A 17,762-nucleotide genomic window follows, 5' to 3' on the forward strand; every position below is an offset into this window, starting at 1 on the left:
GCGTGTCCCAGGGCCTTGAGTGCCACGAAGACAGAGCACGCGTGGAATAGCACTTCTTGGTCAGAGGCATGAAGTGCAAGCGGCAGAAGCAAGGACAGTGCAGGGGGGCCAACACGTCTACATGACGCACCTACAGCCGAGTCTCATTTCTGTGGTTGTCACGCTCTGTGAAGTCACCGTGAACACAGGCTGAGCCAAGGCTGAACCGCGACGTGCAGGGGAAGCATGGGGCTCAGGTTCCCGGGAGCCGCTGCTCACACGTTCTCGGCAGCTCATCAGTCCATAACCCTCTTCAGGTGCATTTCTCTTAATATGTGTTCCTGATGCACGAATTCTGAGCTCACGGCCCGGCCCGCGTGCGACACATGTAGCTGGCCCGAAGGAGCTTCCCAAATGCTCGTGCTTCCTTGCAAGGCCTTCAACGCAGTGTTCTTGCCTTTGCGGGCTCAAGAAAGCACGAGGGCTTGCTGGCTGGGGACATTTTAAACAGTGAAATCACCAAGGCCACGCACTGCAAAACACGTGGCACCCACCAGGCCATGATGAGTCCCCTGTGTGAAGGGCAAGAACTGAGACCAGGAGGCCTGCCTCCTGGCATCCACTGGCCTCGGGGTGCAGGTGTGCGTCGCAGGGCCCCCCGCTTTTCACCACCGTGCACATGGCTGTGAGCCCCCCCACCCCGGGTGCTCTGACCTGGGCCTCCGGACCACTGCACTAGTAGGATTATGTGCAGATGGGGACTTGCTGGGTGAAGAGACAGCTGCCAACGTGTGGCGGGCACCGAGCACAGCCCTCCAGTGCACCTCGGGAGCCACTGCAGCACCTGCCCCTGGGGAGCCCAAACCAGCACCAGCACACCTCCAGAGGGATGGCTGTGGCTGCGGGGCTGCCCTCTGCCAGCTCTTGTCAGAGGAGGGGTGCATTTGGGAGGCAAACGGGGGGATGATGTTCATGGCAACTACAGGGGAGCCTCTGAAGCCCCAAACCCAGAGGTGCCCCAAAAGCCATTCACTGGGCCTCCCCACAGGTCACCTACGTGTGTGTGTGTGTGTGTGTGTGTGTGTGTGTGTGTTTTAAGAGAGGAGAGGGAGGAGGGGCAAGGGCAGAGGGAGGACTTTTTTTTCCCTCTATGGAAATTCTAACCTGTTATGGGTCACACTGAGTCCCCCAAGAAGACATGGTGAAGCCCTAACTTCAGCACCTCAGAATGCAACGTTATTTGGAAAGGGGGCTGTTGTGGATGTGATGAATTGAGATGAGGTCATTCTGGAGCAGGATGGGCCTGAATCCAGTGTGACCGGCCTCCTCAAGAGGACAGACAGACGCACACACGTGGGGCAGACAGCCGTGACACCAGGAGGCCAAGGTGGGGGCACAGCTATAGGCTGGGAACCCAGCAGACGGCCCAGGCCCCAGAAGCTGGGGAGAGCAAGGAGGAGTCCCCCCCATCTCCGAGGGCGTGCAGCCCCGGGATACCTCCCTCCCTGTCCCACTCCTGGCCTCCGGAACCGGAACCTGACACAATACACTTCTCTTGCTTTAAACCCTGGAGTCTGCGCTACTGTGTTGCAGCAGTGCCAAGAGACAAGGCATCGCGGTCTTTACGAGGCGACAGACCCATCTCCATGTACACGGCCTTCAGGCTGCAGCCCACAGGCCCGGACGCCCGGACCGTCCTGTCTGCCCTCGGAGCGCACAACCGAGGGCGTCCATGGACAGAGAGGACACTGTGACAGGTGCAGGGAGCATGACTTTGAGGCTGCTGACAGGCCTTCTGCTGCCCGGGGCCTTGCTAGCCATGTGGTCCCTCTGTGTGCATCAGAACGAGGTGCCCTTCCTCCCCAAGAATGCAGGTGACCCCCTGGCCCCCACCTCCACCACTTGACGTCACACATAGCTTGGCAGGAGAATGAAGTTTCAGCCCCCACTGGCTTCGATCTTAGCAGGTGCCTCTGTGCCGTGAGCAGCCTGCACAGCTGTGTGCAAGTTGTGCACGGAGCTGGAGAGCCGAGAAGGCTTTTTTGCAGGAAGAGGAGGTGGGACACATGTGCTTAGTCTCTAAGGCAGGAAAGAGCTCACATTTTCCAGAGGCTGGAGGAGACAGGGCCAGTGAAGACAACATACCCTGGCCCCATCTCCAAGGCCTCGTGAATAGGAATGGCCTGCGCACTTCATGGAGTCTTGGAAAGTGCTGTGAGACGCGGGGACAGTCACTTCCCCTCTCTGTGCCATACTGAGCTCTGACCTCTGATGATGCTCACGCCAGGGATGCAGGCTGCTGTGGGCTGTTTCAAACCCTTTCCAGGGACACTTGCTCAGCCTGTCAAGGCAGCCCACCCCACTCAATCCCAGGCCACGCACAAGGGCCTCCCAGATGCAGCCCCGAGGACCTCCTCATGCCCAGGAGGCAAGCTGGGGCCATGCAGGGCAGGTCAGAGCAGGCACTTCCCAACCCCAAATACACCTGTGCTGTGTCCTCGAGAGAGGAAGTCAGGCCCGGCCATTTGAGGATGAACCTCTCCCAAGGCCAAGTACACAGGTAAGGAGATCACTGAAGACCCCCAGCAGCCAGGGTTCAGCACAAGCGCAGCCTGGCACCCGGCCTGTGCCCAGCAAGGAAGCAGAGAATGGGGTGCCGGGTGGCCCAGACGGTTCTGCATCTGACTCTTGATCTCAGCTCAAGTCATGAGGTCAGGGTCCTGGGACCGTGCCTGTGTCAGGCTCCCTTCTCAGCAGGGCATCTGCTTGTCTCCCTCCCCCTTTGCCCCTCCCACCGCTAGCTCTCTCTCTCTCTCTCTCTAAAGTGAATAAATACATCTTAAAAAAAAAAGAGGCAGTGAATTAATGAATGGATGGACAGACGGATGGATGGGCCATGGCAGCAGGCAAGGACATGGACACTGCTCAGACTGGGCCTGGCCTTTCTGGAGCTTGGGCAACAGGAGGCCACGAGGAGATGCAGAGGTGCAGCACAGGAAGGGCTCGCCTATGGGCATTCTCTGTCCACAGTAGAGATGGGGAGACGGACGCTAAAAGAAGAGACGTGGCTCCTCAGTGATCCTTAGTCCCGTCAAGGCCCAGAACTGGGAGGCAGAACTCAAACCAGAATAACAAGTCTGCAGCTTCTGGAGAAATCTAAAACTCACAAGCACCCAAGGTGGAGAAAGCGTGTGCAGTCTAGTCTTTGAAATAAGAGCCTTGGTTGACACAAAACAGCCTTTTCTCTCTCCTCCCCTTCCTCCTTCCACTGCCCCTTGGGGGTGAAGACTTGCAGGCAGCCCTACAAGCAACTTTGTCATTGTCGACATAATCTGGTGCCATGTGACAAGACAGGAAATGTCTTACATCAGTTAGGATTAAGTTTGTCTGTGTCAGAAAACCTAAAATAACAGTGATTTGAGTAAGATTGATGTGTATTCTTCTATCGTATAAAAGTCCAAGTAGCCCAGGGGTGGGATGATGCTCCAACACGTGTAGGATGCTTATAATAGCGCTGCTCCACCCGGCAGCGCCTCCAAATTCACCTCGGACTCCAAGATGGCAGCTTCAACTCCAACCATCACGTCTGTGTTCCAGCCAACAGGAAAGAGGAAAGGAGAGAAAGGTATTCCCCTTCTCTTAAGGACACCTCCAAGCCAACGGCACTCCCCTTATATGTCACCATCCTGGACTGAATCACACGGCCACACTTAGCTTCAAGGAAACTGGGAAGCACTCAGTAAACATCTTCACCCCATTAAAATTCAGGGGTCGATCAACAGGCTCTGCTCTACCCTTGAATTCAAATACTCCCAGATGGTGATACGTCATAAGGAAACGGTCCTCAAACCCTACACCCTCCTAAGTTTTCAGGAGCCGCATTGAAAACGGAGGGGGGGTGCGGATTATGGGATTACAAAGAGATCGACACATGTTCACCCCAACCACAAAAATGATCATAATTTGACGAAGACCAAGTGTCATCAAAGATGAGAGGTGGGTAACACATGCCCCCAGCACGGCCTCACACAGCGGACAGAGGGACGGGATCAACATGCCCACACAGACCGAACACAGTGGCCAGGTAGACACGCACTCAGACCAGGGGTGGCCCCAAAGACGTGAACGGTTTGATGCCGTGAATGTTGTCACCATCTTTGCGTGTCTGTGTGTGCCCTTCAGGCATGCGGTGCACTCCGGAGGGGAATCAACAGCACACGGATGCACGCCAGGCCCACAGGCCCTCACACACAGGGAACAGCAACCATGTAATCTCAGCCTAGAGACCTAGGAACCAACATCTTCCTGTGTGACTGCGACAACACCCCTGCCAGCAGCGATCCTCCTCGCTCTGTGCTGCAAAGAAGGGCGTTCTGGACGGGACAGGTGTAGTGACTTGCCCTGGCCAGCCCGCGCTAAGTGGGGACAGACCTGTGGTCTCTGCCACAGAATTAACTCCAAACTCCCCAACCTGTGGCTGAGGCCCACCCACTTCTGGGATTCAGCACATGGACTGTTGCTCTATACACTGGCCCTTCCCACCTCCTGCTCTGTGCTTCCCATCCACCCAGGACGCCCTGCCCTCAGCTGCATTTGCCTGATTTCGGCTGTTAGAACCTCATTCTCCAAGACGCATCCAGGTGCCACCTCTGCTAGGTCCTGCCCGCTCAGCACAGGCAGGGGTAGTAGGACATGGGCAGGATCTTACATTGTGCCCTGTCCTTTCACTATGTGCATATTTCTCTTACTTTCCCTAATAGAGAAACTGGAAACTTCTCAATGTTTAATAAATGTTCAGTAAATGGATGGATGGATGAATGGATGGACTGGTGGCTGGATGGGAGGACGGAGAGAGGATGGAGAGATGGATGGGAGGTTGGATAGATGGATGATGGATGGATGGATGGATGGTGGATGAGTATAGGGATGACAGGATGGAGAGAAGATGGATGCATGGATGGACCGGCATCTGAATGGGAGGATGGATGGGTGGGCTGGTGGCTGGATGGGACGATGGAAGGATGGGCTGGTGGCTGGATGGGAGGATGGAGAGAGGATGGATGGATGATGCATGCATGCATGGATGCAGGGATGGACTGGTATCTGGATGGGAGGATGGATGGTGGATGAGCATAAGGATGAGAGGATAGAGAGAGGATGGACGGATAGACAGACTGGAGTCTGGATGGGAGGATAGATGGATGAATAGATGGGTGAGGATGGATAAAGAACTTATTAGTAGAGAAAAGAATCTCTGAATATATTTTAGATGGATGCTGTGTTGAAAATGTCAAGAACAGAAAGCAGCGAGCATAATAAATGCCATCATCAGGTGCCATCTGTAGGAAGCTGAGTCCTTGCTTTGAATTGCAACATCCCTAGAGAAATTTCCAGTATGTGTCTGTGACAGTGATTGGGATTGAAGGAGCTGGAGACAAGGAGGCCAGGGAGAAGGGTCCCTGGTGAATTCCGTCGTGACAGCTTGCTCCTTAGCCAGAGATCACGAGATTGTGAACCTCCGACACAGAGTCCTTCACTTCTCTGGTCCTGGAGGTGGGGGGGGCGGGGATGCGCACTTAGAGGGAACAGTTTAGCTCTGGAACGGCCTGTGCAGAAGAAGAAGGCCCATGTGCACTGCGTGGTCCATCCTTCTCCTGGGCTGCCCCTACAACCGCCTGTCCTCTAGCCGCCTTCAGAAAGCAGGCTTTTTCATCAGGCCTATTTTCACCTACCGAATGTCAGCCACGGAGTTGGGCCGGTGTGGACAGCTGACATCCCACCTCTTACCTTGGGGGGAATGGGTTCTTGGCTTTGACAGAGGTCTCAGTGTCAGTGATGAAGGGGGGGCCCCCTCGTGGGGGGGGGCAGTGTGCCCTAGGATAGGCTCCTCTGGGGCAGCCTGTCACTGATGGGCTCCAAGGTCCCTGCCCCGGCGGCCCTCCTGAACCTTTCTGGGGGCACTGTGTGTCCGCCCAGTGCCAGGACGGAGGGGGCGGGGCCAGGGCCATCAGACCACAGGATGTGGCCTGAGCGTGCACCGTGGTGCACACGGCAGCAACGGGCCTTGACCACAACCGCTTGCTGGGCCGTTTCTTCTAAAAGGGAACTGACACTTCATGGCGGCTGGCTCGTTCTTTCCGACAAGTACGGCCTGGGCAGAAGCACTCCCAGGAGTTATAGGCAGACACGGGCAGGGGCTCCATGGGTCACCAGAGCTACTCCTGGACCACTGGGTCAGCCTTGGGCAGCAGGGGGGCTGGCAGGCGGGAGAGCCAACGTGGTGGCCATGACGGTGCCTTCCAGACTCTTCTATGGGAGGCAGGGGCTGACAGTTGCCCAGTTAGGGACTTCATAGGTCCCCCACCCCATGGACACCTAGGGACAAGGAGGGCTCCCCTGCACCCACCCATCGCTGTTTTGTCCTCCCAGGCCATGCTGACAGGAGGGAAGGGCCTGGGCTCACCATATAACCCTGGGCGGGGGGGCACCCTGTGTCATCCATGGCCTGCACAGGGATAGGCTGGCTACCTCAGGACAGCACCGGGCCTGTGCGGGAGGCCCCCGACCCGCCTGCCCTGGGGGAGCCCCCTGTCTCAGGCCTCATGCCTCCCACCAGGAGCTCCGGGACACATGGCTCTGCGACTCCCCAGCGACTCCCCGGCTCCCACACACCATGGCCTGAGCAGTGTCCCCTTGCAACTTCGGTCGCATTCAGTGGCGTCACAGCAACGTGGCCTTCCTGGCCCACCGTCCGGGCAGCAAGCTCTACCTGGGTGCTCGGGGCCGGCCCCACGGCAGCCTTCCAAAACCAATGCACTTCTTTCAAAAATAAACCCACAGCAGTGAAAAAGCATTTCTTTCCAGGCACCAGGTCAGGGTGATGACCGGAAGCCATCTCTCGGGGTCCCTGGCTCTTATGCAAGCGTTCACATATGGTCCAGACTGTTCCATAGGCTGTCAGAAGGAAGAAGGGCGAGGTGATCCGCAGCTGGCACGCAGTCCCCTGGGCGCCAGCATCACTCCGCAAACCGGCTTCTGCTGCCTCTTGGCCCAGGATTCAGGAGGTCACCGAATGTCAGACCAGGCGGGGGCCCGGGCTCATTTCTCAGATGGGAGACTGAGGCCCAGAGACCGTCAGAGGCTTGCCTCCTACAGACACTCCCACATCCCCAAGGGACGGAGCCTTCACATCCGCCAGCCCCGCCGACGCCCCAGCCCGCGAGCCTGCAAGCCCCTCCTGGTCAGCCAAGGAAGGCACAGGTAGGTCACCGGTGATCACCAGGGGCGCTGGAGCGGCCGAGGCAGCATTTTATTCACATTATTTTGCCAAGAAGACATGGAGAACTAGCGACCACCACAATTCACCCAGTCACTCCATGGAAGAAAGGAGGCCTCACGCAGCAAAAACACAGGGACCGACCCCAACCTCAGAACAAAAGGCAGCTCTGCCCAGGAAGGGATGGTTCCACGACTCTGGCTGACGTACACTGAGCGCCACCACCAGAATCACCACCCTATCTTCCTCATTTCTCAGTGGACCACACGCCTGCCCTTGGGGCCCAGCCTGGGCTCCCCCAGAACCTGCACACCCAGCTACCCCCATTCTTTGCTGGGGCCATGGAGCCTCTCGTATCCCGGCTCCAGGGTTGGCCTCCCCCTCCCCTGGTCTCCTCCTAGAGAAGCGAGTAAATGCAACTGAGGACAGTAAAATGAAGGGATTGGGGGCAACACAGGGACCCTACCCTCCTGCTCCAGGCTGGGGGAGGGTGTGGTGGCCCCAGGAGGTCACCACCTGCTGCACAAGGGGAGTTGGGCTCCTAACCCCCATCCACCACCACCACCCCAACCCCGTCCTGGGCCCCACCCTGAGTCCTGGGGTGTCCTACAAATAGTTCCAGCAGTTCAGGTGCTTTAGGACACAAAAGAGAAGGCTGCGAGGCAAGCTTTAGAATCCTGTTTAGGAAATCGTTGTCCTCCAGCATTTATTGAGTGCCAGCTGTGTGCAGGGCAGAAAGACGTGCAGGTGAAAGATCTGATCCCTTTCATTTGAAAGTTTAGAGTGTAAACAGGAAGACGTGGTATCAAAGGGGTTTTAGTGTCTTGCTACGTAGATAAGTGGTTCATGCAAAAAGTTTTTTGAGTATCCACAGAGGAGAAAGGTCCAAGAGCTGTGTGGACGGAAGGCTTCATGGAGGAGGTGGCAGCCTCCCAGCTGGAAGGACCTCTGTGGGCAGAGGCGGGAGCTACGGCAGCTGTACATGCCAGGGAGGGCAGAGAAAGTAAAGCTGTGCAACCAGCTTCATGCAGGACTGGAAAGGGTTACAGAGGACAGGGGGTCCCTGAGGGCCTTTCCAGGAGCACATCGTGGCACCTAATGGTGATTAGGGGCTCTAGGGGGGTTACGCTGTCCTTTCCACCCAGCCTGTGGGACCTCGGTGGGGGCTGGACGGCTGTCTTCTGTCTCCAGGAGCAGGTGCCATCACCAGAAAGGCTCATTTGAGCAGGGGGCATGAGGGGTGGTGGCAGGATGGTGTCGGGGTGCCCGAGGGCTCAGGGAGGTAAGCATCTGGCTCTTGGTCTCCACTCAGGTCACAATCTCCTGGTTGTGATCAAGCCCCACATTGGGCTCTGTGCTCAGCACAGAGTCAGCCTCAGACTCTCTGTCCCTCCCGTTCCCTGCCCTCATGTGCACACTCGCGCGCGCTCTCTCTCTCTCTCAAATAAGTAAATAAAAAAATAAATATCTTAAAAAAGCAGAAGAATAAATAAGAGTCATTAAGATCCCAGTTCTCATCTTTAGCTTCTGAAAACATGTGTTTTGGACGCCCGTGGGGTGGGATAAATGGCAGGTCCAGGGTGACAGTCGTTACATGGCCAGAAGCTCTAAGCTGTGGCCGCCAGAGTAGCGCTCATGGTCCCCAAGCCAACTTGCCAAGAACAAGGGGACGGCGGGCACTCACTCCCTTCTGGGGGCAGACAGCTGGGGGTGCACAGGAAGCCTGAGACTTTTCTGAGTCACCAGCCCCTGGTGGGGGCTCTTTCTGGGGACACAGGCTCTTCAAAACCCTACAGCAACCCGGACGCTGAGGATGGGCTTCCTTCCCACATAGGCTGTTTCCCTCAGCACGTCCAGCCAAGACTCACCTCCCCTGCTCTGATGACCCAAGGGCAGACTCTCCCTGCCGAAACCCCACTCTACGCTTCCCCATCCCCCGGCTTCGCTCAGAAGCTTCTCCCCTCCAGTCCTGTCCTCACTCCTCAATGCTGCTGCCTACACAGCTCTGCTCATTCATCCCTGCCTGGGTGGCACTGGGGTGACCTCCACTGAAGGGACCGATGGCCTCTGTGATGGGATAGAGAGGACGGAGCTTGGTGGCTGCCTGTCCACACCCCACCCCCGCTCCGACCCCTGGCTGCGAGGCACCCCTGGGGCCCCCTTCACAGAGCATACCTATCCTGGGTTCCTTTCTGTCTTTTATTTTTTGATCTCCTGGATTAAAATGCAGGTGTCTTCATAGGATTTGAAGCTTTTAATGCTTTCAACCTCAGTAAAGATCCCTACACAGGGGCCCAGACCTAGGATAGGTCCTTGCAAGTGGTAGGGGAGATGATGGGGAGGGCCTTGGGGACAAATGTGCTGAGACTCCCCCATCCCAAGCAGACCCTGGGCCAATCCCCTCCTCCCCAACAGGCTTCCCAGGTGGTGTGTGGCCTGGAAGTACAGGCCCTAGCTGCTCAGGTAACCCTTTGCAGCCCATGGGCCAGAGCCTCTTTTAGGGTCTGGAAGGGGGTGGGTCTCCCAGCTGAGCACCCACCAGGACCACCTGGGAGCCTGAGCCCCTGAAAGCCAGGAAGGCCAGGTCCGCAGACAGAGCTGGAGCTGGGACTTGGGACCTGGGACCCTGAATTCATCCCAGGTCTGGGTGGGCCCCAGCCCAGAAGAGCCCCCAGTCATAGCTCCTGTAGTGCTTGGGGGACCCATCTCAAGGGGTTCAGCAGGACCCCTGCACCATGTCAGCCTCTCCCAAACCCTGGGGATTGGCCCAGGCAGCCCCTTGTAGGCCCAGGGCCCAGGAGACCCGATTTCTGAGCCCAGTCCTGCCTCCGGCTCCTAAGATCTTGGCTAAGTCACTTCCTCTTTCTGGGTTGCCTTTCCCTCGCTGAATTAGATCCAAGAGTGAAATCCTTTTTCAAACAAAATCTTAAGCAGACTCTCAATTGATCAGACATATAAAGGTGGGAGCTCTGCGTGTTCACGTCCTCAGTGACCCCTGCACAGCTTGGCCGCTGGCCTCTTGGCAGGTCACAGTGTCACCAGGCTCATCCTCAATGCCCCGTCCTCTCCTACCTCACCTCCAAGTCACCAGCCCAGCACCCTAGCCCGCAGCCCTCCCTCTTGCCTCCCCAAAAGCCTCTTTCCCTGCAGATTTCCCTGTCCCAGCTTCTGTTCCCCCAACAGTCTACCTGCACCGTGGCCCAGTGCCAATCAGACCACCTCTCTGTGCAAACCCTATCGGTGGCACCCAGCACTCTTCAAAGCCGTTACCCGACCAGACTACCTTCTGTCCTCATCTCCCACACTCTCTACTCCAGGGCCCCTGGCCTCCAGGCTCCTGACATGCCAGCAGCATCCTCCAGGGACTTGTCTTGCTCTCCCACTTCCTTCAGGCCTCTCCCAAGCACCACCTCCCTGGACAACCTGTCCACTTTTTCTTTCTCTCTAGCTGACACTCTCAACAAGAAGTAGATGGAGCTTGCTTTTGCCAAATCCTCCCACTCCTCCTCCAGCGGGCTGACACCCACCTGACACTATCCTAGCTCCCACGGTGTGAGGGAGACAGGCATGCTCCCTGGCTGTCCGAACATCATCTCCTGGCTGCGAGGAGGGGGTTTTGGTTTGGTTTTTCCCAAGTGGAAAGAAGAGTCCTCACTGAGGGCTCAGATCTCAGCCCTGAGGGTCAGCAGGGCCTGGGGGTGGCCTGGGGGTTGGAGTTGTAGATAATCACCCCTCATCATCATCTTTGGGCTGCAACACAGGTGGAGGTACAGCCCAGGAACAGGTGATGCATGGGAGTGCACCCGAGAACTGCCTTATGGTGCCTGAAGGTCAAGAAGGACTGGGTCTCCTGCAGCAGAAGCTAGGGGAGGGCAGGGGGCAGCTCACATTCAGGAATTCCTTAGGTGTGTACCTGTCAAAGAGCTGCCACAGGAAAAAGCTCTTGGTCCCTGGAGGTATGCAAGTACCTTCCAGGAATGTTCTCAAAGGGATTCCCGCCTGTACCAGGCCCAAGTTTTGGTGCGGTACCCTTTAGGAACCCTCCCACACAAAAGGTCCTCTTAAATAAAGTGATGTTTTTAGCAACAAGCCAATATTCAATGTGCCAGGACTGTTCTGAGCAGGCCTGGAGTGGTGTGTTAACCCTTAACTGCCTGTAGGCAGCTGCTTAAATATCAATTCATCCAAACCTCAAAACAATCCGATGAAGTGAGTGTTACTGTGACCTCCCAGTTTACACATGAGGCAAAGGCCAGGTCTCCCGTCCAAGGTTAAATAGATGGTAAACAGAGATAACTACTGTTATCAACGATAAGTATTAAGAGTTTATGGGTGAATGTGCAAAGCTTTTTTTTTTTTTTTTTAAAGATTTATTTTTAGAGAGAGAGAGCGAGTAAGGGAATGTATGAGCAGGGGAGGAGCATCTCCCTTTCCCAGGGGGGGGAAAGAATCTCAAGCAGATTCCCTGCTAGCAGGGAGCCCCACCCCTGGCTGACCCAGGGCTGGATCCTGGGACCCTGAGATCATGACCTGAACCCAAATCAAGAATCAGATGCTCTGCTGATTGAGCCACCCAGGGGCCCCAATGTGCAAAACTCCTTATACATCATCTCATTTAACCCTCAAAACAACTGTGTGAAGGCAGGAACTATTATTTGTCTTCATTTTATAGATGTAAGTAAACTGAGGCACAGAGAGGTTAAGTAACTGACCCAGTAGGGAACAAAGACAAAAGGAAATGGGGAAGGCGATGTCATTCTGGTGTCATTCCTAAGGTGGAGGGGCGGGAGAGGTCAGGACCCTAGCCCCCCACCTCTCCTTTCTCCTTGGGAAACTCTTCCCTGCTCCACCTTGAAATACTGGGTGTGGTAGAAACCAGCGGAAGGGGCCCCTTCCCCTACATAATGTCCAGTTCTTCCCACCGGATGACGTTTGTCTTTGCAGAGGTCACTTCCAAGGGAAAGCATCCAGGCAGAGTTTCCCAGGAGGGGCCTCGATGGGAGGAGGGGGCATTCAGATGCAGAAGAGATAAGGGCCCCTCGGAGCCATCCCTCCCACCGGGGTGGGAGCCGGTTATCCCCTCCCGTCGCGCAGCGCAGATCCGCCCATTCCCCTTGTTTTAGGAGAGGAGAGCTCGGCCGGGGCGGGGCGGGGGGCGGCGAGGCTGGGCGGCAAGGGGCGCCCCGCTCGCTCGGGAGGAGGCCCCCGGGGTGTTTAAACCAGAAAGCCAGGGACGGCAGCGGGGGGGGGGGCGCCCCTAAGCCTTGGCACCCAGAAGGGTTCTCCGAGGCTTTCCCGAGAGTCCGCCTGCAGAGCGGGGGCCGGCACCTGGGGAAGCTCTCCCGGCGGAGAGCGCAGGGCGCAGGGCGGAGGGCGCAGGGCGGAGGGCGCAGGGCACAGGGCGGAGGGCGCAGGGCCGAGGGCGCAGGGCACAGGGCGGAGGGCGCAGGGCCGAGGGCGCAGGGCACAGGGCGCAGGGCGGAGGGCACAGGGCGGAGGGCGCAGGGCACAGGGCGGAGGGCGCAGGGCCGAGGGCGCAGGGCGGAGGGCACAGGGCGGAGGGCACAGGGCGGAGGGCGCAGGGCCGAGGGCGCAGGGCACAGGGCGGAGGGCGCAGGGCCGAGGGCGCAGGGCACAGGGCGGAGGGCGCAGGGCGGAGGGCGCAGGGCGGAGGGCACAAGGTGCAGGGCGGAGGGCACAGGGCGGAGGGCACAGGGCGGAGGGCGCAGGGCGGAGGGCGCAGGGCCGAGGGCGCAGGGCGGAGGGCGCAGGGCGGAGGGCGCAGGGCCGAGGGCGCAGGGCCGAGGGCGCAGGGCGGAGCGCAGCCCTGAGCCTCGCCCAGAAGCGAGTTCGGGTTCTCTGCCGGGGGCTCCCCCAAGCCGCGGCCCGAGCCCCTTCCGAAGCCGGTTCCCAAGCGAGCGGGGCTTCAGGCGCCGAGCCGCGGCCTCCGCCTCCGCCTCCGCCTCCGCCTCCGCCGCCTCCTCCGCGCGCTCCCGACCGGCGGCCCCGCGGGTGGGCGTCCCCGGGCGGCCCGAGGGCGGGGACCCCGCGGGGCGCGGGCGCGGCGGCTCGGGAGCGGGGCTCGGGCCGTCCAGGCTCCCCGGCAGGGCCACGCGTCCGCTCCCGCCCCGCGGAGGCGCTCGCCCGCCCCGACGCCGCCCCGGGCCGCAGGCAGAGGGGCGCTCCCGGACTTACCCCGCGGGGCCCCCGCGCGCGGCCGACCCGGCCCGTCGGATCATGCCGCCGGCTCGGGGGCTGCTGGGGCTCGGGCCGCTGCTCGGGGCCGGGCCGCTGCTCGGGGGCTCGGGCCGCTGCTCGGGGGCTCGGGCCGGGGGCTCAGGCGGCGGGCGGCGCGGGCCGCCGTGTCCGGGCGCCCGCACCCCGCCGGGCCCTCGCAAGGGCCGCCCCGCCGCCGAGTGGGAGCCGCCGCCGGGCCGCGCGCTCCACTTCCTGTCTCGGGCGAGCGGGGCCTTCAGGAAGAGGCTGGCCTTGGTGGTCACGGGCTGTCTGCGGAGCCGCCGAGCCCCAGCCCAGCCCGAGCCGGGCACACGGAAGCCTGGGGGGGGCGGAGGCTGCCCAGCCAGGTGCCCAGAGGGAAACTGAGGGAAGTGTCCCACCCTCCTAGGGGGAAGAGCCCGAGGGCGGGAAGGCGCGGGGGCTGCACCCACTGGCCGGTGGGGAAGCCGAGAGCCGAGCCTCAGCCTTGCCTCCCGCCTCAAGGAGCCCAGCACTCAGCCAGGGGCAGCCCCAGACCAGAGGCAGGCGGCCGCCTCCACATCCCCGACAGCTGGCCTTGCATGCCTCCGCTAACAAGGAACTCACTACCTTACAAGGTAGTCCGAGGGAGGCGTGCAATGCACCCAAGTGGGGTCAGGGCCCGGGAGCCCTCGAGATCATGCAAATACAGCAGCCAGGCCACTCCTGTGGGACCAGGAGGCCTGTCTTCTAAGTGCCTGTGCCCTCAGAATGCCTCCCGAGCCCGCTGCCCTGAGAGCCTTTCACAGCGACTGGACAGGACCAGTCTCCACAGGTCCCCCCAAGTATCACACCAGGTTCCTCAGCCCCGGCCTGCTGACGTTTGGAGCCAGGCAACTGCTGTGGGGGCTGCCCCAGTCCCATGGGGTGTCTGGCAGCACCCTGACCTCCACACACCAGATACCTGGAGCTTCCCCACCCGCCGTGACCACCAGAAGTGTCTCCAGCCTCTGCCCCGTGTCCCCCCAAGACCCACTGGCCCAAGGCCTTCATTTTACAGAAGAGAAAATGGAACCATAAAGGAGAGGAGGAGCCTGGCCCGAGGCCACACACGGGCTGAGCACAGACAGAACCAGGCCAGAGTCCACACATCCAGACCCTGCCCTCCATGCCTCAGCCCTACTCCCCACACGCCCTGCCTTGGCCCAGTCCACCTGGTGGAGGTGAGAGAGGAGAGGATCTCTGTGCATCAAGGCAGCACAGCCTGGAGGAGGGACTAGAAGACTGTGCAGCCGCTCCAGGAGACCACCTGGCCACTCCTCAGAAGGTGAAGCATGGAGTTAGTGCGTGACACAGTAGGCCCCCTCTCAGGGATGCACCGCCTGGAAACGCACACACATGTTCACACGTGCTCGTGCCTGAGTGTCCGTAGCAGTACTGCTTACGTTGATGAAAAGGTGGGAACAGTCCCAGTGTCCACCAGCCCATGAGCAGATCAACACAACACAGGCGCTCCGTGCAACAGTAGGTGACTGGGCCATGAACAGGAATGTGGCGTTGACACAGGCTTCAGCCTGGATGCACCTGGCAAAGACACTCCAAGGAAGAAGCAGGAGGACTGAGTAAGGAAAGGGTTAATGAAGGTGGAGGCGGGGAGAGAGGGAAGCCCCAGACCCCCTGAGGACCCTGCGCACAGGACCCCAACTGGGGGGAAGTGCTGAGGCGGACAAAACCAAGAAAACCGCAGATAAGAGAGCAAAGTGGACCGCCTGGCCCTGGGTGTCGGAGAGCATATCTCGGGGCCGCTACACTAGTCCCAAAGCGCCTAGACCGCAGAGGAGTGAGCCAGCAAGGGCGATATCAGCAGCCCTCCTCCACCCGACGGCGCGGGCATCTCAGGGCCACAGGCCTCCTGGTCAGCTCGCAGCAAGCCCCCTCACCCCCACCCCACCTGGGCAATCCCCGGGGGACACCCCTCCCTCTAGAGAGCTCTCTCCTCTCCTTTTGGCTCTCGCCCTCGCCTAATAAACTTTCACTTCATTTCATTCTTTTGTGTCCACGAGATTCACTCTTAGACGCTGGGACATGAGAAGAGCCCTGCGACCCTTCACGGGGCCGCCTCCTGTCAGATTCCATTCGCACAGAGTGTCCAGAACAGGCAAATCCACGGAGACAGAAAGTCAACCGGCGGTTGCTAGAGGCTGGGGGCGGGGCACAGGGAACGAGCGCCCTAGTGGCTACAGGGGATTTTTAGGGGAGAGGGGGCAGTGAAGAAAATGCCCTGACATTGACTGTGGTGATGGTTGCACAACCCTGTGGTCACACTAATCCCGTGATTTGTACACTTGAAATGGGTTAATTGTACGGTCCATGACGTCCATCTCAGTTAAGCTGTTTTTCTTTTTTAAACATATGGCCTCCAGGAGGCTATGCTGACCGCTCGGGCCACGTCTCTGCGACCTCCACCCAGGTCCCTATGGCCCAGTCGTGAGAGCCTCTCCTCCGGAGGCTGACAGCCTCCTCCCTGGAGGACACTCTCCCGTGTCTCCCTGGACAGGAACTGTAGCCCCCATTTGAAGACCTGAGCTTTGGGGACGGACTTGTGTTCCAGTCCCGCCCCAGGGCCCCTGGCTGGGAAGGCCCAGGCAAGCCACTCTCAAGTGCCTCGCCGCACGGTCCTTGGGAGCAATGGAGTGACGCTGCAGACATGCATGGCCCAGGGGCCACTACTCCTGGGCTTTTGCTGCTGCTCAAACAAGCCACGGGCTACTCACCGGCCTCCCTGCACCAGGGGACAGGCCAATCCAGCTGTCCCACCTGCAGCAGCTTTTCAGGGGCAGGTGATGCCAGCCTGACCTACGAGTCATCCCCTCTTCCATGCCCCCCCACCCCCCAGTGAAGGCTTCCGTCAGCTTCCCAGGCCTCTGCTGAGGCAGGACAAGCCCCTCAAAGCCTGGGTTCCATGTGCACAGCCCCAAGGTCCTCACCTCTGCAAGGCCTGCCGCTCCCCGACTCTGTGAAGACAATTCCTCAGGAAGACACCAGATGGGCTCCCACTCTGCTTCCGGGCTGCTCGCCGATGGAAAAGGAAGTTGCCAAGATACCAGAAACCCGAGCAGCTTCTACCGGTCCAAACTTGGCCTGGGCCAAGTTTGCCCCGTGGGTCCTTCCTGGGCCCTCTTTGACCCATCTGGTCCTCACGCATCCCTTCCTCTGTCCCAGGACACACATCTCAGGAGTCGTGCTGCCGTGGGGCCTGCAGGCACCTTCCCCAGAGCCGCGCCCATGTCCGCACATGTCCATAGCACCCCGGGCCCGATCTCCCTCCAGGGAGCTACTCCTCTCAGTGGCTCCAGGAGAGGCTGACAACTTTCTGTCCTAGTTGCGAGGGAACACGTGCTCTAGTCTGGGCTAGCGCAGCCCTCCGCTCGCCGGGCACAGTGAGTAGTTCGTGGACAAACTCACGACCCAAGTTGGGCCAGTAAGATCCTGCCCTGGGGGATCCCTGGGTGGCTCAGCGGTTTAGTGCCTGCCTTCGGCCCAGGGCGTGATCCTGGAGTCCCGGGGTTGAGTCCCACATCAGGCTCCCTGCATGGAGCCTCCTTCTCCCTCTGCCTGTCTTTGCCTCCCTCTCTCTCTCTCTCTCTCTCTCTCTCTCTCTCTGTGTGTGTGTGTGTGTGTGTGTGTCTCATGAATAAATAAATACAATCTTAAAAAAAAAAAAGATCCTGCCCTGGGACTTGTCGTTGGCACCGCAGGGCAAGCCAGCCGCCCCTCCCCTCCCGGGCTGGCTGAGCTAGGACAGTGTAAGCTGCGGGTAGTGCACTCCCCATGGGGCCACCGTGTGGCAAAGTGATTCCCAGGAAGGAGCCAGGGTGGAGACCATGCCTGCCCTAGCAACACCCTAGAGGTCAAGATTCCAACATGCTAACGCCACTGCTCCGTTCAACATCCCCATTGCAAGAACGAATACGGTCCCTTTTATCTTCCTTTCCTTTTTGAAAACCCCAATCCCAGTTGGAGCTCCTGCTGGGCCTGGGGGACGTCCAGTCGTGGCAGCAGAACCATAGGAATGACACACAAACCCCCGAATGTAAGAGGCTGGTTTGCCTGTGTGTGTGTAGGGGGGCTCTCATGTGCGCCTGCTCCAGCCCCCTCCCCCTCCAGGTGAGGGAAAACAGACTGGGTCCCAAGGAGCACTGTGGGAATTTTCAGGGGAAGGTCACCCTCAGGAGGTCACCTTCGAGCCTTGCTGGAGCTTCTGGGGACTCATAGGAAAGAAAAAAGTCTCACAGTGGAGTCTTGCCTTTTA

The 17,762-nt window shown here is 59.2% G+C and overlaps 1 protein-coding gene across 2 annotated transcripts in view; it reads right to left on the reverse strand.

Annotated features, from left to right (window-relative positions):
* The window catches only part of RIN3 (Ras and Rab interactor 3), a 105,139-nt gene extending 89,665 nt beyond the window's left edge, over positions 1–15,474 (reverse strand). Inside the window, exon 1 of one of the 2 annotated variants that reach the window (XM_041758267.1) lies at positions 13,451–15,474. In XM_041758267.1, coding sequence (XP_041614201.1) covers positions 13,451–13,494 — 44 coding nt within the window. In that variant the 5' untranslated portion in view covers positions 13,495–15,474. Of the gene's footprint in view, positions 1–130; positions 462–13,450 lie in introns of those variants that run through there. The other variant, XM_041758266.1, reaches the window with a different exon arrangement.
* Between the last annotated feature and the right edge of the window lie 2,288 nt (positions 15,475–17,762).

Source organism: Vulpes lagopus, chromosome 6 (genome assembly GCF_018345385.1).
Source record: "Vulpes lagopus strain Blue_001 chromosome 6, ASM1834538v1, whole genome shotgun sequence".
Lineage (NCBI taxonomy): Eukaryota > Metazoa > Chordata > Mammalia > Carnivora > Canidae > Vulpes > Vulpes lagopus.